The 18,132-nt window shown below is 50.1% G+C and overlaps 2 protein-coding genes across 8 annotated transcripts in view; one reads left to right on the plus strand and one right to left on the minus strand.

Annotated features, from left to right (window-relative positions):
- The window catches only part of AFAP1L2 (actin filament associated protein 1 like 2), a 72,035-nt gene extending 60,103 nt beyond the window's left edge, over positions 1-11,932 (plus strand). For 4 of the 5 annotated variants that reach the window (XM_054832394.1, XM_054832395.1, XM_054832397.1 and 1 more), the window contains 13 exons: positions 106-285; positions 861-950; positions 1,731-1,815; positions 3,045-3,149; positions 3,800-4,011; positions 5,716-5,861; positions 6,478-6,589; positions 7,287-7,526; positions 7,615-7,792; positions 8,058-8,225; positions 8,517-8,698; positions 9,292-9,420; positions 9,800-11,932. In XM_054832394.1, the coding sequence (XP_054688369.1) occupies positions 106-285; positions 861-950; positions 1,731-1,815; positions 3,045-3,149; positions 3,800-4,011; positions 5,716-5,861; positions 6,478-6,589; positions 7,287-7,526; positions 7,615-7,792; positions 8,058-8,225; positions 8,517-8,698; positions 9,292-9,420; positions 9,800-9,826 (1,854 nt within the window). In that variant the 3' untranslated portion in view covers positions 9,827-11,932. The remainder of the gene's footprint in view (positions 1-105; positions 286-860; positions 951-1,730; positions 1,816-3,044; positions 3,150-3,799; positions 4,012-5,715; positions 5,862-6,477; positions 6,590-7,286; positions 7,527-7,614; positions 7,793-8,057; positions 8,226-8,516; positions 8,699-9,291; positions 9,421-9,799) is intronic. The other variant, XM_054832396.1, reaches the window with a different exon arrangement.
- A 5,637-nt stretch (positions 11,933-17,569) lies between these two features.
- VWA2 (von Willebrand factor A domain containing 2) overlaps positions 17,570-18,132 on the minus strand; it is a 28,453-nt gene continuing 27,890 nt past the window's right edge. For all 3 annotated transcript variants that reach the window (XM_054832105.1, XM_054832104.1, XM_054832103.1), the window contains one exon: positions 17,570-17,875. In XM_054832105.1, the coding sequence (XP_054688080.1) occupies positions 17,742-17,875 (134 nt within the window). In that variant the 3' untranslated portion in view covers positions 17,570-17,741. The remainder of the gene's footprint in view (positions 17,876-18,132) is intronic.

The raw sequence follows: 18,132 nt of genomic DNA on the forward strand, positions 1-18,132 counted from the left end.
GCGTGTGGTTGCACTGAGCCACTTCTGGGGTGAGTTCGCCAGCAAGCGAGAGGGATGGCTCCTCTTCGGTCTCTTTCTTACTTGCCCTCCTGTCTTCTTTCCCAGTGCTACAAGAGCTCCAAAGACCACAGCCCTCAGCTCGACGTGAATTTGCTGGGCTGCACTGTCATTCACAAGGAAAAGCAAGTGAGGAAGAAAGAGCACAAGCTGAAGATCATCCCCATGAATGCCGATGTCATTGTGCTGGGGCTGCAGAGTAAAGACCAGGCAGAGCAGTGGCTCAGGGTCAGTGATGCCTTTGGGGCTTGCCCTGCTGGTGGTCTCATGATTCTGCCCTGGGTTTGCTGGGAGACCATATCTTATCTCAGTCCTGTCCTCGCGTACTCTGGCTCCCTTCCTCACTGCAAGCCCGTGTACAAATACACCACTTCATTTTCATGTCCCGGGATAGCTTCTTCCTGCAGCTCCCTGCTGCCTTCTGCATGCGGAAGGCCATGGAGGGACTTCCCAGCCCAGCTGTTGCAGCAGGAGGGATGTCTGGGGTGGGTGCCCAACATGAATTGGCTGAGGACGGGGGAGATGTGGCCCTTTCTGCTGAGATGGCAGCAGAAGAATGAGCTTTCGCGGAGCCTGGGGTGGCAGCAGGGCTGCGAGGCGCCTTTGCTGGCAGCCTCTCCCTGGCTGACTCAGATCCAGCAGTTTCTGCTGGCTGCCTGCTGCAACACCAGCAAAGTCCCTGGAGTTGCTGGGAGCATAAACTGTGGGTCTTCCGGGCTGCTGTGGTTTTGCCTGGGTTGGGGAGAAGTATTCATCCTGTTACTGCAGCTCTCTCACAGGTTATGGCTTCCCCTTCCGTACAGGTAATACAGGAGACGAGCGGTCTGCTGTGCGAAGGAGGCAATGAAGGCAACCAGTACATCCCGGATTCGCAGCGTCTCAGTTACCCAAAGGTACACCTTGTCTCCACAGAGACAACTAGCACTCAGGCTTTGCCACCCTGTTCCTTTAATAAATAATAGCTGTAGGTGCAGTAGTTTTATCGGAGCAAAGATTGATATGAATGTAACCAGACCCCTGTTCTGCTGAAAAGGAGCGTTATTGGAACAATCTTAATTTTCTTTTGTGATCTTAATTTTGTTGCAACATCTTTCTCCCCAGACTGACTCGGCATTGGGGTCTCCTCCATACAGGGCAGCAGCACTATCTCATCCAGCAGGATGGTTGTGCTCACCAAGAGCTTTGGAAGGGACATAGACCCTTGGATGCCAGGGCTTGGGCCAGCCTTTACTCCAGGTTTAGGTGACAGTCCTCTTGTTCCAAAACACTGGGAGGAGAAAGAAACCTTCATAAGTCTCTGATGAACATCCAAAATGGACCTGTTTGGGCACCTGGTCAGTTCCTCTGCCCATGCCCTCCTGTGGGGCTAGCAAATGCCCCCAGCAGCCAGGCTGCAGGGCAGGAGGCCATAGGTGCCACCAATGCCACCACATCACCTCAGAGGCAAGCTCAGCTGGGGTGGTTCGTGTGTTGGATCAGCCCATGTGAGGCTGAGAAACAACTGGGAGGGTAAAGCATGAGTGGGCGGGCAGGGGATGTCTGTATGAAAGCACCTGCTATGGAGAGAGTGGGACCTTGTAATTTAGGAGGGAGAAAAGGCACTTGTGATGGGTGGTGGCTGGAGGAATGGGTCACGTGCATCTGTGGAGCTTGAGTCTGGTGTTTGTTGACAGGTGGAGGTATCCGAGAGGTACTCTGTAGCCTCCGAGAGCGGGAGCAGCACGGACGGCCATCCAGAGATTGCAGAGATAAAAGATGGTAAAACTGCACCCTGGGAATGGGGGGGAAAGTGGGCCATCAACCCTGCATGTACGGCGAGTGTTCTATGGTGTCTCCTGCCACTGCCACCCCAAACTGACCTGATGCAGGGTGAAAGCTACATGTGAATTTGATTTCAGTGTTTTTTTCCATAGTGACATGTGGATGTTGGGATTTCTCAACAGTTAGATAGTTAGGATAGGGCTTGAGAAACCCGAGTGTAATACCTGCCCTACTACGCAGATCCTGCATGACTCAGGGCAAGTCACTTTGGAACAGTTTGAGAAGGCATAAATGCAACCTAAGTGACTTTCCTCAGAGATGTCTGTGGAGAAACTTGAGAATACACGTGTGAAATGCTGAGCTGTCTCCAGTGGGAGAGTTACACCTTTGCAATAGGGCTTCTGACTCTGGGCTTTAAGCTCCATTCTCCATCTATAAGATGGGGTAGGTAAGTAGGTAAGTACATTATAAGAGAAGATGCTCTGTTAGAAGGATGGTGGGACCCATCTGCATATGAGAGAGAGAGAAATCGATGCTGAGGACTCACTGGAGTCACCTAACATGATGGAGCTCTTTTGCTGAGTCCTTCTGCACTGGGACTTCATCATTTTGTTATGCTACAGAGAAAGAAAATCTGGACTAAAAACATTCAACTTGAGTTCTTATCAGGAATCCCTGATGACTACCCAGCCATATTCATGCACTGACTTACGTGCTTGGTGGGCAAAGTTGAAGACGCTTTTTGGGCATAGGCTTTCCCCCTCCCAACCTTGAGTCCCTCTTTTAGAAAGGAAAAGACTTGAAGGCAGTAAAGGTATGCATAATGGTTTTTAATTCAATTTTTTTTTTTAGTTTAAGAAAGTGAAGAGAGGTTGGCACCTGCGCAGCAAGACCTGTGCAAACAGCCTTCCTGCAGCTCCAGCAGTGACGGGCGTTTGGTCAGCACTAACCCAAGTTTAAAGCAATATAGATGAAGCGTCTTCGGCAAGTCACTTGACTGAGATTACTGGTGCCGTCTTGCTCATCATCTCCCTGGGCTTTGGACTATTACAGCCTGTCCTGAGTCGCAGATTTTCCCTCTGCAAGGGATGTGTGTGCCACGGTGCTGTTGGGTGCAGGACGGCAGCGCAGGCAGCTTTGGGGCAGTACACCCAGCTAGGACAGGCTGTGTGTCTGGCTATGGCTTGGGAAAGCCACACACGTCTCTTCTTTTTCTTTTCTGGTAGTTAAGAAGAAGGGCACAACTGGCCTGAAACTGAGCAACCTGATGAACCTCGGAAGGAAAAAATCCAGCTCCCTGGATAGCCCAGAGAGATCCCTGGAGACTTCCAGTAAGTGGCAACACGAACTCCCCTGCAGGGACTTGTCTCAGGGCTGGATCTCAGTGTGCAGGGCAGGATGAGCACCAGGCATCGTCCTCCTCAAACGCCCATGTGCCAGGCTGCGCTGCTGGGGGAGGCAAGAGGCCAGTGTGCTTGGTCCATGCCAGTAAATCCCTGCAGATCGTGGTGCCTCTTACACATTAAGGTGACTGTGTGGCTTACAAGGGCGGGCAGTAGCTCACAGGTTGACCCAAGAGGAAGGGCAGGTAATACCAGACAAGCACGCAGGGGGCATCTGTGCTGCTCTTCCTGGGCATCAGCCCAGGCTGTGGGAGTCAGCAGGGAGAGTGTTGTGTGGGTCAGCTGGTATTCACCATCTGGGAGCAGCTTTGTCCAACCACCTGAAGCCAACTTGCTGCTCCAAACCTAACCTGAATTTCAAGGGTCTCATTTTGAACAGATCTTTAACTCTTTTCACCCTGTTTTGTATGGACAGGACAGCTTGTCTTTGTGCTTACGCTCTTCGTTGCTGCCTGTGGCTTTGTTGTGCAGTGATCTCAGAACTTACTCATCAGACATCCCTGTGCATACAAATGAGTTTGGATTCCCTCTCTCTGTGAGGTGGAAAATATGCTTAAGTAACCTGTGCTTGTTTGCAGGTTACCTGAACGTGCTAGTGAACAGCCAGTGGAAGTCCCGCTGGTGCCAGATAAAAGACGGTCACCTCCATTTCTACCAGGACAAAAACCGAAGCAAACTGGCTCAGCAACCCCTGAGTTTGGCAGGTTGTGAAGTTATCCCAGAGCCAAGCCCTGATCATCTCTACTCCTTCCGCATCCTGCACAATGGGGAAGAACGGGTCATTCTAGAGGTAGGGTGTATATCTCCAAGCAAGTTCTGCTTTAAGTCATCAGCTTGGGTGTTTTAGTAGGCCTAAATGCTGGTGAGGTCCTTCAGAGGAACCCTCAGTCCAGCAAAACAGAACCTGAAGCATGGGACTTTGGTTCATCTGCCTGTGGTCACCTAGGAGGTGTCCCACCTAGCTGGTAATCCAGGCTCTGTCTGATGCTGGTGCCTCCAGAGGACCGTTCAGCCTTCATCTTAGGCACTCATCTTAGGATGGGATGAAGGGTCCTCTGGAGGTGCCCATCTCTCTCCACTGACTATAGGATAAGCTTGGATGCTCAAATAATATAGGATGCATTTAAGATTGTTAACGTTAGATGAGAGGAATGCCACTTTAGGGATTTAAGTCTGTGGTTAGGAGGAACAGAGAGCTTCATCTTCTGAAAACAGAGAGTCCCAAAGCCATGGGTCATGCATCCCATGTAGACCGATCACAGATCTGCCCCTGAAAGTGCAAGTGAATTCATCTCCATCTGTTACTTTCCTTTGCCTGCATCCTGGACTGTTTATCTCTAATCTTAGTTCTCTGTGACGACAGCATGATTATAGTAGGAGGTGGACAATGTGAGCAATTTCCTGTATTTTTCCAGTGGGTGGAATATTTATAGCTAAACAACGGACTTCAAGTGCCTGCCATGAAGTTTGAAGGTGTTTTTGTTTAGCTCCTGATTCAGGGTATGTCTGTGTTTAAGAAATTTTGCGTAATTACAGATGTGAAGAAGAGGTGCTGGGAAAATTTACATTTTGTGAATGGAAGAAGCTGTATTTTGTTGGGATGTCAGACTCAACGTACAGACTGGCTGGCTGGCGGGCTTCCCAGGGACTGAAGGCTCTGCTAAATAAAACAGATTGGAAGCTTAAAATATACCTTCCGGTTTGGGATTCACTTGCCCTGAATTTTACTTTCTGCTTACTGCTCTAACTCCTCAAATTAAAGCAAAAGATGTAAAAATGGCTGCATCAGCCCACTTCTTCTTGCTTCAGGTAGAAATCCCCCGCTACTGGGAAGCACATGTGGCTATTTGCTAGAGCTGACTTCAAGGCACCATATTTAACTCCATATTTTGCAAAATGTCAGACTGTTCACTGCAGCTGGGAATTTGGTACTGACCACGTTAAAGCGAGGGGCTCTCTCTGAAGTTCTTCTCTAATCCCACTTCAAACCCTCTCTTTCCCCTCTCCCCTGTGCAAACAGCCCTGGAAGGGGTTTGGGCTCTGGCAAAGGAACTCGCAGGCTCCCTGGTGTGCTCGGGTCTCCTTGCACATCGGTGTTTGGCAATCCCATTGCTGCGCTCTGCTGGTGCAAAATAAAACCCGCATGCTTTCCTCTCCAAAGCCAGCTCCCCGCCAGCATCTCCAGCCACAGAGACTTCTCTTACTCTTGTAGGCAGCTGAGTTGGTCATCATTGAAAGGAAAATGCAGACTGACTAGAAATTTTAGGAAGGCGTTAAGTGAAGAGCTGCATTCATGTATCTTCCAAATCTGCAAATCAGTCTATATACAGAGCGGTATTTCTTCTTTTAATGCAGTCTCAGGTTTAATATAAATACCTGGCTGTTCGTCTTTCCCCTTGCAAGCCCAGAGGACTGCCAGCGTAGTCAGCAGCGGCCTTGGGAGTGCAGAGAAGCTGCTGTTGCAACCTGTACTGTCTGTCTGATCACCTTGTAGGCGAAGTCCTCGGAGGAAATGGGCCACTGGCTGGGCCTCCTTTTGTCAGAGTCAGGTTCGAAAACAGACCCAGAGGAATTTACCTACGACTACGTGGATGCTGACCGGGTTTCCTGCATTGTGAGCGCTGCAAAGAACTCCTTCTTGTACGTCAGTGGTAACATGTGGGGCTGCAGTGGGGTGGAGGGGAAGCAAGCTGGAGTGGTGGGGTCCCTCCACTTGCAAGAGGGTGGCTGCTGCAGGGTTAGGCGGTGCATTCACAGCTGTGACTTGGTCGCTTTCTTTGAAAGCACAGTCTGCGACAGAAGAGCACTTGCTGTTGTCCCACCAGGACATGTCTAACCTGAGCCGCAGCTGTCACGAGGTTGGGGCATGTGCCCAGGTGGCCTTTGCAGAGGCAGGTTGGTGGGGTGGGCTTGGTCGAGGGTGCGGGGCCATGGGCATGTGGCCATACTGCTCATGGAGCTGCCATGCCACTGGGACAGGGCAGGTGTGCTGCCTGTGGTGCTGTGCCCGAGGGCTGGGTGAGAAAGAAAAGCGCAGAGGGGAGATGTAGCCCCTCTCTGGTGGGTGCTGCTCAATGTGCAGCCAGAGCAGCAACCACATTGCTGCATGGCTCTACCTTCTCATCCCCTGCGTCCAGCCACGTGGCCCTACCCAGACCCCAGGATCGCTGTGTTCTGATGCCCCAAAACTCAGCACAGTGAAGCCCTGCAGTGAGACCGATCCCTCCTGATGGGATGTCCCACTGCCTGTTCACAGCTTAATGCAGAGGAAGTACTCTGAGCCCAACACCTACATCGACAATCTGCCAAAGGGCAGGATGCAGCAGGAGGAGCTGTATGACGACGTGGATCTGCCAGACCTGTCTGTGGTAAGGTGCCTGGCGCTGCAGGCAGCTGCCCCGGTGCAGCGAGCTCTGTGGAGACCATGGGTGAACATCTGGGTGGGGGAGTCTGCAGCAGTGAAGGGGAGAGTTTTCAAACTCAGCAAAGGGGAGTCCCAGCCCCTGGGGAAATCCAGGCTTTTGCAATGGGGCAGAAGCGGGTGCTGGAGAGGAGTCACTAAGGAACAGGAGAGAGAGGTTTCCAGCTGTAGGGATCCCCAAACAGCCAGGATGAAACCCCACAGTTTCCATCAGCAAACAGCATGGATTATTTGGAGACAGATGGTGGATTGTTTGGTGGCCTATCAAAATTTCTCTTGATGTTTGTGTGAGCAAGTCCTGTGTGTATGGACAAGAAAGATGCGCCATGCTGGGATACAGGGCTGTTATCCTGGGAAAGGCAAAGGATCTGGTAGGGGCTGTTAGATGTACAACGATGTGAGATCCCTGGGTGAGGCTGCTGCTACCATTGGAAAGACCTAGTGAAGGAGAGCAGGAGGGGACTTTCCTTCAGTACATCAAAAAAGCCCTTTAAGGCATGACTTAGTTCCTTTAGAGCACTTGAAGGCTTACGGAAAAATGCTCCAGCTATTGCCTGTGATGCTGTCGCTCTGCAGTGAGACTTCACCCGTACATCGGGCTGCAGCAGATGGTCCCTTTTCAGGGGAACTTTCTCCTTTTGCAGGAAGAAGCACCCAAGAGTGAGAGCAAATTGGAGGCAGACCAAGACAGAGTGTACCTGGATCTCACCCCAGTGAAGTCCTTCCTACACTGTGCTGGCAAGAAGTCATGCCAGACTTCACCCCTCAGCTCACCATCTCTAGAAAGGGCTGCCAACAAGGCTGCAGCAGAGAGCACAGCTGAGCCAGCCCCTGTGGCTAAGGAAGCCGAGCCCTGTAGTAAGGCGATAGAGACCTCGGAGCAGGTACTGTCCTGAACTGCAGAGTGGGGCCAGGCTTCATCAGCAGGCCAGATCCCTCCACCGCATTATCCCACCTTGTTTCCCCCTCCAGAAACACCCAGAGCAGCCAGAGCCTGATGAGACACTGCCACGGGCGCCCACCGTCAAAATCCAGACGCAGCAGCAAAAGATCGCCTTCCCCCAGCCGGCCCCTGAGCCGCCGGCAGGCACAGTGACAGTGGGCAGTCCCCAGCTGCTGCCCGCACACCGGCCCAAGATGCCAGTGCCAGGTGAGTGGGCTGCACAGGTGGCCAGTGGGTCCTGCTGCAGCAGGGGCTTGGAGGGAGGTGGTGCTCCAGGTGTGAGCTTTGCCCCGTGGTTCGGTTTGCTGCTGCCATACAGTAGCTTTACAGTGCCAAAGGGGCTGGTGAGTCTCCTGGTTGGTGACTTTCCAAACCCCCCTCATTCATTTTGGTTCCAAGCACCTGACAAGGTTTTTCCCCTCCTGCTTTTTTCCCCCGGCTGAGCTTGTTTTCGGGTGGGTTGTGTTTCCAGCAGCAGCAGTGGAAACCAAGCTGGGCAAGAACAGGACAGAGGCAGAGGTGAAGAGGTTTACAGAGGAAAAGGAGCGGCTGGAAAAGGAGAAGGATGAAATCCGGGCTCAGCTCACCCAGCTGCGCAAGGAGAGGCGGGAGCTGAAGGAAATGCTCGGGGGCAGCACAGGTAGAGTAGGGCAAGGGGTGATGTGTGGAAATGATCCAAGGTGGGACCATGGGGAAAGTGGGGGGGGGGGGGGGGTGAAGCTGGCCCACCTGGGACCAGAAGAGGTGGGGAGGAGACCTGGCACTTTGAGCCAAACCACGTAGCACAAATTGCACTAGAGCAAGCTCTTGCTCTGTCACAGTCTCTCTGGGGCAAAATATAAGGAAAACGTACAGGACATTATCTGGTCCCTGCTCACCTCACAAGCTCCTCAAGTTCCTGGCTGGCACCAAGTTACCCCTTCCTTCACAGACAAGAGCCTGGAGCAGAGGCTGAAGGAGATAGAAGAAGAGTGCAAAAGGAAGGAGAGCCGGAGGGTGGACCTGGAGCTGAGCCTGGTGGAGGTGAAGGAGAACCTGAAGAAGGCAGAGTCCGGCCCCGTGACGCTGGGCACTGCGGTGGACACCACGCACCTGGAGAATGCAGCTCCCCGGGTATGTGGGAGGCACCCCTGGGCTGCACAGCAGCTTCCAGGCAGCTGTGTGGTTGTACCATCTCAGCCCGCTTATAACTAATAATAATAAAGTAATATTACAATATATTTTTATATTTATAGCTTATATTCCTATATTATATAAATATTTCATTATTATATTTTTATTATAGATAATAATTATGATAATAATATAATGAGCTAGCAGCAGTGAGGGGGAGGTGAAAGGGGGGTTCAGGAGAGTGGCTGTATTTCCCTGTGGGACCTTGAGTAACAGGGGTCAAGCAGGTCTGGGCTGAGCTCCTTCTGCGCTCAGGTGAACCAAGGCGTGTTTTTTTGGATGGAGATTCAGGCATCTAAATTCCTTCCTGTGAACTTGGTTCCATGAAATGGAGATGGTCACCGCCTGAGCGGTACCTCTGCTTGAGTCCTCAACCCCCCCACACATCATGGTGGTATTTTGAAATCAGCATGTCACTGAAAAATGCCTTTCAGTGCAAGTGGACTGGGAATGCTGAGCTTTTCTAGAAGATGGTGGTGAAAGGCAGCAATCTCTCTTCACAGTCAACACAATTTCTATTATTTTTATTGTAGATTCAGGCAAAAAGTGCGAGTCCGGCAAATAGCCCAGAGAACTCACCAGTCAATTCAGCAACGGCTTTAAAAAACCGGCCTTTGTCCGTCATGGTGACGGGGAAGGGAACAGTCCTACAGAAAGCTAAGGTAACATGCCACTTGGTACAGGAGAAAAATGTATCTGGGACAGCCGCTGCTTTTCCCTCCTGGCAGTGGAGCAGACTGGCTGTGGTGGTATGGGGTTGCAGGGGGGGTCTCGTGTCTCAGTCTGGGAAGCACCCCTGACTGAGCACCACTGCGAGCAGGCCAGCCTTGTTTTCCTCTGGTCTTTTCACCTGGTTTTGCCCTGGCTGTGATTTAAATGAATAAATGTGTATATTGGTTATAACAGAGAGACATCCCTGACCTACCACCCTATGGCCAAAACCACTCAGGTACCAGATGATTGGGTTGATCCTGTGCACATTACAGCTACTGTGGCTTGCTGGAGTTGTCTTTTGTCTAATTCACCTTTATTCCCTGGCAGGAATGGGAGAAGAAGGGAGCTAGTTAGAACCACGTTTTTCAGAGATGGACTAAAGACTGGAATTGCCCATGCACGGCAAAGGGGATTCAATCATCTGTAGTTGGAGGTTGGGTGTGCAACACAACCACACACCAAGTGCCTCCTCCACGTCGCGCCAACTGCTCAGATGCAGCAACGGAGTCAACAGCTGCCAATACAAATTATCCCAAATGATCTTGCTCTTTCCAGACAAGTCCCAATCACGTAGCTAAAACAATAACAACCAGTGGCAATCCTTGCATCAAATTCCTAACCCAGTTGATGTAAACAAGAATGTTACTGTACATAGGGGTGTTTTGTGTATTTCTACTCTGAAGGTTTATCAATGAGTTAAGGTTTCTATATTAGTGACAGTAGTGGTTTCAGAAGGGGCCTCCGCTATTCTTTATACCCCAGTGGTTTTCAACCTGTCATGGCAAATTACAGTCAATTCAAGGCTCACCGATCTTGCTGCCGGTCATCACTCAGCTGCAGATCATCCAGCCTTCAGTCAAGGGAGACACCCACACCTGAGCAATGCTTGAGATATGAATGAGAAGCACACAGCAGCCTGTCCAGGGGATTTTTAATCAGTGTCCCAATGCACCCCAGCATGTGTTTACTCCTACCACCCTGCTGCAGATTTGCCAGAATATCAAGGAAGATCCCTGCTCACCTTCTTGTGCTGTAAGCTGTGTTACAGGCTGGTGGCACCAAGACCTCTGGGTGAAGATCATCTCCCAAGCAGATTCAGTTAATTTTCTTTAAGATCTTGGTCTGCTTCACCCAAGGAGTTTGTTCCAGGGGGTGGGGGGGAAAAAAGGCACAGGCCTGTTCAGCTGTTGATTGGGAAGCTGGATCCCAATGTATCCTTCAGGGCTTGCCCCTTCCCAGGGGAGGGGAGGTAAAGCTGTCCCTGTGCTCCTGCCCCAGCTGGGAGCACCACTTTGCTGATGCTCACTGGTGCCCACAGAGCCGTAGCTGTACAATCTGCTGAAGGCATCCCCTGCAAAAGGAGCCCTTCCATGCAGGCAAGGCAGAGCAGTCTGACCTGCTCTCCTCCAGGCCCAGCAAGTGAGGTCACACCACCATGTCTCTGGTGGGCTGCTGGCCATCTTGGTGCTGTTAATAATTTCTAAATTATTAAACTTAATATAGCCTTTGGACCCTGGCAGCGTGGCCCAGAAAACCCAGGCCTCTGCCCTAGCCAAGGTTTGTAATAAAAGATGTTGGACGTCTGGGACTGCTACAGTTAGAGACGTTGAAATTTGAAGGGGTGTAGAAGGTGGGTGTCAGAAATCCATGCACCTTCTCCTCCCTGTAACCTGCTGTCATGTCTGATGGCCCAGAGACACCTCTGCCTGTCTCCTCTGATGGTCCTTCAGCCCTGGAGCCCAGGCTCATTAACTGGGTTGACTGTGGGGGCTGCAGCAGTTTTCCAACCCTGCAAAGCTAAAGCAGCACCGGTACCCTGGCTAGGTTGTTCCTGCGGTCCTGCAGCTACACTGATGAGCATCACCCAGAGCCAAGGTAAACAGGCAAAATGTTGTACCTTCCTAACCCTTGAAAACCTTTGACAGGCTTGAGGCCACCTCTAAAGGGATGCTCCTCCTGTCCCCACGCAAGGTTTCCACACAGGGAAAACTCATGCAAATAAGCCACTGAAACTTCTGGCTTGGGACCCAGGGGACTTTCCTCTTAAAAGCACCGGCAGGCCACAGACACCATGAAGCTTTTGTTTTGACCTTTTATGAGCTGGCAGAAGACCCTCTCTATACCCTAAATATATGTGTAGTACCGTGCCCTCACCATACACCCCGCTGTTGTCCTCCAGAAGCTGTTGAGACATTTCACAGCGATACTGAGACAGCTACGGATGAGAGCAGCTCTGCTTTCCCCACCACAGCCCAGTCAGCTTCAGTGTTCCTGCTGGGGTATCTTCATCAGGGGATGGTAAATGTAGGCAAGTCCTGAGCAACACACATTCCCAGAAAAGAAACATTAAACAATGTCTCTGTGTCCCCATTGTTTTCCTAACTCGAGGCATTTCCTTTGTTGTAACTGTGACCTATAAAGTGGCGCTTTAGAGGGTTTTATAATAAAATGTTGAGTATATTATGTTACCAGTGGTTTTTCTTTGTAATGTAGCTTGTCCCTGCTCTACTTTGCAGGAGATTTCAAGCGCGTCAAACCCCTGTTAGTTACTAAAAAGTCCCTTAGGTATGAAATGGACTGTATCTTAAGTAATTTAGTCCTCTATAGTGACTGCAAACAAAAAAATTTTAAGACAGCTAACCCACTGAAAAAGAGCAGTTCACTCCCACCTGTACCTCAGTAGCAGAGTCCCCTTGCACAAAACCAGCAGAGAAAAATGCATCCCCTACCTTCCTCTGGCCACTAGATAGCAACTGTGTGCAACACTTAGTGCCTGCTGCAGTCACTGAAGGGGAAACCAGGATGGGGGTTTAGCTGGAAAGGAAGGAAAAGTTAGTAAAGAAAGTGGTTAAGGCCAGTCTTTACAGAACAGACGCCAAACCAGACATGTTAGTGAAATACCTTTTGGTGGCTGTACCACTACTAGCTCCACTCCTGCAGAAAGCTTGGGAAGGCACCGTACCTACGGCACAAAGTCCTGGGGAAGGTCCCGCTCCCCTTCCTTTCCTAGGAAACCTGCCAACAAGCCCGTTAGTGTCCTGTCAGCCTCAGCCCAGGAACCCCAAAAGAACCATTCAATTAGGGACTGTTGTTTTTCTGAGCTGAAGGGGCAGCAGCACTTGATTTTGTCCTTCCCCAGCAGCGCTACCCATCACCTATGGCTGCTTTATAACATCTCGGTATCGGCTCCAGCTGTCCCCAGCACATCTCTGCCTTTTGATCCCTGTGGAGCATCCTGGTAGCAAACACAGCTACCAAGGGGCACAGCTGCACCCATGCTGGAGGGCTGGCTCCCCCGAGCACCACAAAGTCCTCGTGCCTGACCCAATGCAGTCCCATCCCACAAAATACTGCGTTGAAGGATTGGGCCCAAAGACATGGCTGTGTAGGGAGGCAGAGCTCCTACTGCTACTGAAATACACAATTTAATGCTTACTGTTATTGCTTCATTAGTTATTCCCACTGGAATTCTCATCTGTGCACAATGCAGCCGGGCCACTGTGGTGTGTCACAAGCAGATGCCCATATTCTTCTGGAAAGAAATTTGCTGCTACAAACCATTTTTCTTAGCAAGTTTCTCACCTACGTACCTCCAGTTCTTGCTTTAGATACACAGAGCAACCCTACAACAGCTACTGGGAGATCCCACCAGCCTGCCTAGCACATCAAGAAAGCTAGCGGACACTTTGATTTTCAACTACAACACAAGTGCCAGATTTTAAAGAGGAAGAAAAAAACCTGTCTCTTATTGGTAGAGAAGTTGGCCTGAATGTTTATATAAGTTGTCTGGGGGTATGAATAAAATTAATTTACTTGTACAGAAGAGAATCAGATTGCAGGCTTTTAGCAAGCTGAAGAAGCCAGCTGGCTTTAAGGACAGCATCAGCACACCCAGTGCCAGCGCTGAGGCTGGCCCCGGCTGTCGGTGCCCAGGGAGGGTGGCACAGCCAAATCCAAAGCCTAGCTCCTCTACTGCAGCCTTTACAGTACAGGCACCAAACAGTTACTCGCCAAAAACAGGCATGATTTTGCATGCTGAGGGAAGGTAAGACTAAAGGGGGTGAAATTCATGGCACTTACTTAAATCCCAGTTTCTTAAAGGAGAAATAGGCTCTCCCCTGAAGTCAGCACATGGCCCACGACCAGCCAAGGCTCATCCAGCAATCCTACAGAGCGAAAGTAATTCACAGCTCCGTTAGTGACAGCCTAGACATCTAACAACGACCTGGCACAGACAGCATCCTCTGCACTCCCTTGATGCCAGACAGGATTAGTGCTGGCTTCACAGGGACCCCACCTCCTTGGTGGCTATGCCAGGCTCAAACATCAACCCAGCCTTAAGGGAATGAGCTCCATCAGGTAAGTTCTCATTAAGTATTTCTGATTGAATTAAAGCAAGTCTGTGAGAGTGAATTTAATAAGGGATCATGTCAGAGACCCAAGTCACTCTTTTTAAATTAAAATTTGCAGGAGAAGGAGCATAGAAATTGGCCAGGATCTTCAACTCAAATTTTTAAAAAGAAAACCAAAACAAAAATAAAACAGCTCCAACAACTGCTCAGCAATATCCTGCTTGACTATGCGATTACGAGGTCTCTCCAAGACCATGCCATATATCCTGATCTTGCAACCAACTGGGCTTTTCCCATCTCCTTCCAATGCCCTGCCACTTCCTTATCTTGCAAAGTGCTTTGTCCTGTACAAAAGGAGATCTGGTGGGTGCTGCTGCTGCCAGAGCATGTCTGAGCAACCATCCAAGGTTTCAGCAATCAGCTGCATTTAGGAGGAAGGTCACAGTTGCAGCGCATGTAGATACCTGACACCCAGGGATCCCTGGGGTGTTTTAGGCAATAAGACCATTGCCAGATGCACCTAGAGGTTGAAGGCTGGGTTTAGGAACCAGCTTTCCTGAAACTCCTCCATGAATTTCCAATCTTTCATAGAATGGTTTGGGTTAGAAGGGACCTTGAAGATCATCTAGTTCCAGCCCCCCTGCCACAGGCAGGGACACCCTCCACTAGACCAGGTTGCCCAAAGCCCCATCCAACCTGGCCTTGAACGCTTCCAGGGAGGGGGCCTCCACAGCTTCTCCGGGCAACCTGTTCCAGTGCCTCACCACCCTCACAGTGAAGAATTTCTTCCTAATATCTAATCTAAATCTACCCTCTTCCAGTTTAAAGCCATTACCCCTTGTCCTATCACTCCATGCCCTTGTAAACAGTCCCTCTCCAGCTTTCTTGTAGGCCCCTTTAGGGGCCCCTGGAAGGCTGCTATAAGGTCTCCCTGGAACCTTCTCTTCTCCAGGCTGAACAACCCCAACTCTCTCAGCCTGTCCTCACAGGAGAGGTGCTCCAGCCCTCTGATCAGCTTTGCAGCCTCCTCTGGACTCACTCCAACAGGTCCATGTCCTTCTTGTACTTGGGATGCCACAGCTGGATGCAGTACTCCAGATGGGGTCTCACCAGAGCAGAGGGGGAGAACCACCTCCTTTGACCTGCTGGTCACACTGCTTTTGATGCAGCCCAGGATACAGTTGGTTTTCTGAGCCCATAGCATCATACCATCTGTAATTGAGAAAACAATGCACAGGGCTAGATGCATCCCATCCAGTATTAAAATGTTGTCTCAAGCATGAGATTTCAGAGTCTGCGATTCCTGAATCACACGAAGAGGTTTGTCTATCTGTGCTTAAAACCAGCAGGATGGTACAAATGCAGGGTTTCCCCCAACTCAGGACCCAAGCAAGCATCCTTTGTCCCAGTAAAGCCCATGCACTCTAAAAATGTACTTACTAGCTTTGTATTAAAACAAAGAGAACTTAGAAGCGAAAATGACACCAAACCATGTTTGCCACAAGGCAAAGTGCTCAGCAGCTCTGTACAAACTACCCTGCAGGCAACGGAGATACAAGGAAAAGGCTGTAAGCACCTGCATGAGGCTAGGAAAGCACATCCCAGCTCCATAGCTGCATGCCAGACAAGGTAAATACGTTTCTGTTTGAGAGGGAAGCCCGATCTTGCAGAAGACAAATGCCTGTGAGGAGTGAACTAATGATGCCGTTAGACAAACTGTCACAGGGAAACCACCAGGGAGCTGCAAACCCAACGGGGCAATGAGGGTGCGAAGTGGCAGTCTCCCTGACCCTGCACACAACAGAAGATGCACAGGGAGGCTGGGGAGAGTTTTCAGAGCAGTCTGGCTGGAATCCAGCCGGCTCCACGGGCACTTCTGCACCATAAAACATGAATCAACGTCTTTGGGTGTCAGCTGTGAGTCTGATCTAGCCCATTTTCCCTACAACAAGAGACGGCTGACAGTTTTACAGCAGGGGCAATGCTTGGCTACAGCCATGCCTCAGTAACATTAATAGATTGGTTTCTCTTTCTATCCCAAATACCAGCCCTTCAACTAAGCCTCTATTCTGCTGTGCCTTAGGACACAGACAATCTACTAAAGTGGCAGTGAAAAGAAAGAGGAAATTCTCCTTTCTCCTAGCCTGGTTTCTCGAACAAGGTATGACAGAGCTGCTCCTGTCTCAGTGACAGCTTTCATCCCCAAGAGTACTTTAGACCATTCTTCTTTTGACAATAAACCTGCGGAGTACTTTGTGTCTCTCTTTCTGCATCTAATGTTACCATTCAAACACGGGGCCAGGACATCTGGCTGAAGGGATTTTTCTTCTTCTGGAACAATAGATGCTATTTTCACCGGCGCTGGCAGTCACAGTTAATGTCTCTGCCTTGGCCCTATCCAGACCTGTTCCTGCTCTCCGAAGGTGATGGACACCATGGGAAAGACAGCAGAGAACAACATAACAGTGTGAACCACAGGCCCCAGGGAAGCAATTATGTAAATTTTAGTTTTACGGGCAAACTGATCTAGTGATCCAGTGAGACTGATGCTCTGAAGGATCCAGGCATGTGGCCAAACTGTCTTTGGAGACACATGTGAACCATCACGGCCCATCAACTTGTGCTTGCAGAGGCTGCTGCTGCACCATAGACAAGAACAGCTTAAAACAATGAGGGGAAGTAGAAATGTCATTTGGCTCATCCATCTGGGTTCAGGCCAGGACAAATACGCTGTTCTCACCAGCCAGCTCCAAAAGGAGAGCAAAGCGACATGACAAAGCACAGAGCAATGGAAACAGCATCAAAAAGAAGAGGTCCTGGAATGGGCAAAAAAAGAAGGAATAAGAGAAAAACATGCACTGGCAAAGGAGAGATCAAAGAGGTGGCCAGCAGGAGGAGAAAGGAAAGGGCGGGTGGCATCTGGGAGGAGAGATCCAGGCCTCTTCCTCCTCTGACCTGCATGTTGCCTGCCATGCTCTGCTCCCAGCACTCGTGTGAAGCTGCTCAGGATGTTGTCCTGGTCCTGTCCCCTCCAGGCCAGACTGGGGCTAGCAGGTAAGAGTGAGGCTGGAAGGGGAGGAATGGAGTTAAACCTGAAAGCAGACAGACCAAGGTCCAACAACCAGCAGGAAGGTGCAAACCATGGCTCTGTCCAGAGCTTACAACAGACCAGACCTTTGTTTGGAAATGGTTGAGAGATTGCCTTTACCTGATGTGTTTGCAGTCCAGGTAACTGGATTTGACCTGGGTCCAATCTAGAAGGAAAACACACCTACTAAAAGCCACACACAGTGACTGTCACAGATCTGCTTTGGAGTTGCATAAACCATGGAAATCTCTTGCAAAACAAATCCTTTTCAAACCTCTCCTTACCAAAAATGCGTGTCTACAAAATGCCCATGAAGCTAAACCATATTCAATCACTCCAAATAAAAGCAGAGAAGAAAGCAGTACGCACAACTTACAAAACAGAATAGAGGCTCATAATTAGTTCTCCCTCCTCTTCCTCTGATTTGCCTTCCTGCATGAAACATACCATTCACTCCAGGATATGGCTGCCAGTGCATAATCTACGCTATCCCCCTTCAGAAGGAGATCCAGAATTGCTCAGACTTCTACATGTTTTTAGATTAACTCAAAGAGCTCTCAAGAAGTCTGTTTAAAAAAAACCCTGGAATGAGAATCTGGATGAAGAAATACAAAATGCCAATAATAAATACTTAAACAAAAATGTTTACTTCAATTTAAAAAGAGAGCGAGCACTGGAAAGCTCAGTTTGTGCAAGGAAAGAACTGGGAACGGCCTCAGCACAGTCCCTGTTGCTGGAGCAACTCAGTCACTGCCAAGGACAGTGGTGGCTTGCTGGATCGTGCCTGCAAGTGGCAGTAAGCGTTCCTGGAACTGGAACACTTGGCGCATCAGTGTCTCTGATCCACGTGCCTTTTGGTGTGCTGGGAGGCTCTGGAAAAGTGCTGCAAACCACTTGAACTCTGCTGCACATGGGAGTGCAGAGGAAGGACCAGGGATCTTGGAGAATCACCCCGGAGAACTCCTATTGCAGAACAGAAACACAGACATGGGAGATAAGGGCTTTAGGACCAAAGGATAAGCTCACATTCAGTCCATTACAACCCAACAAACACCTGCTTGGCCTTAGCTGACAGACGTTAGAGGCCATGGGGTGGAAATCAAACCTCCTGGGCTCAGGTAAAGAGCACAGTATTGGGCAAGGGAGAAACCCACTTAATTGAGAACTTCTTACTATGGGCACAGGAGCACCTCCAGGGAGCCAGAGGCTCACCACCTCCC

This window comes from Grus americana, chromosome 7 (assembly GCF_028858705.1).
Source record: "Grus americana isolate bGruAme1 chromosome 7, bGruAme1.mat, whole genome shotgun sequence".
Taxonomy (NCBI): Eukaryota; Metazoa; Chordata; class Aves; order Gruiformes; family Gruidae; genus Grus; species Grus americana.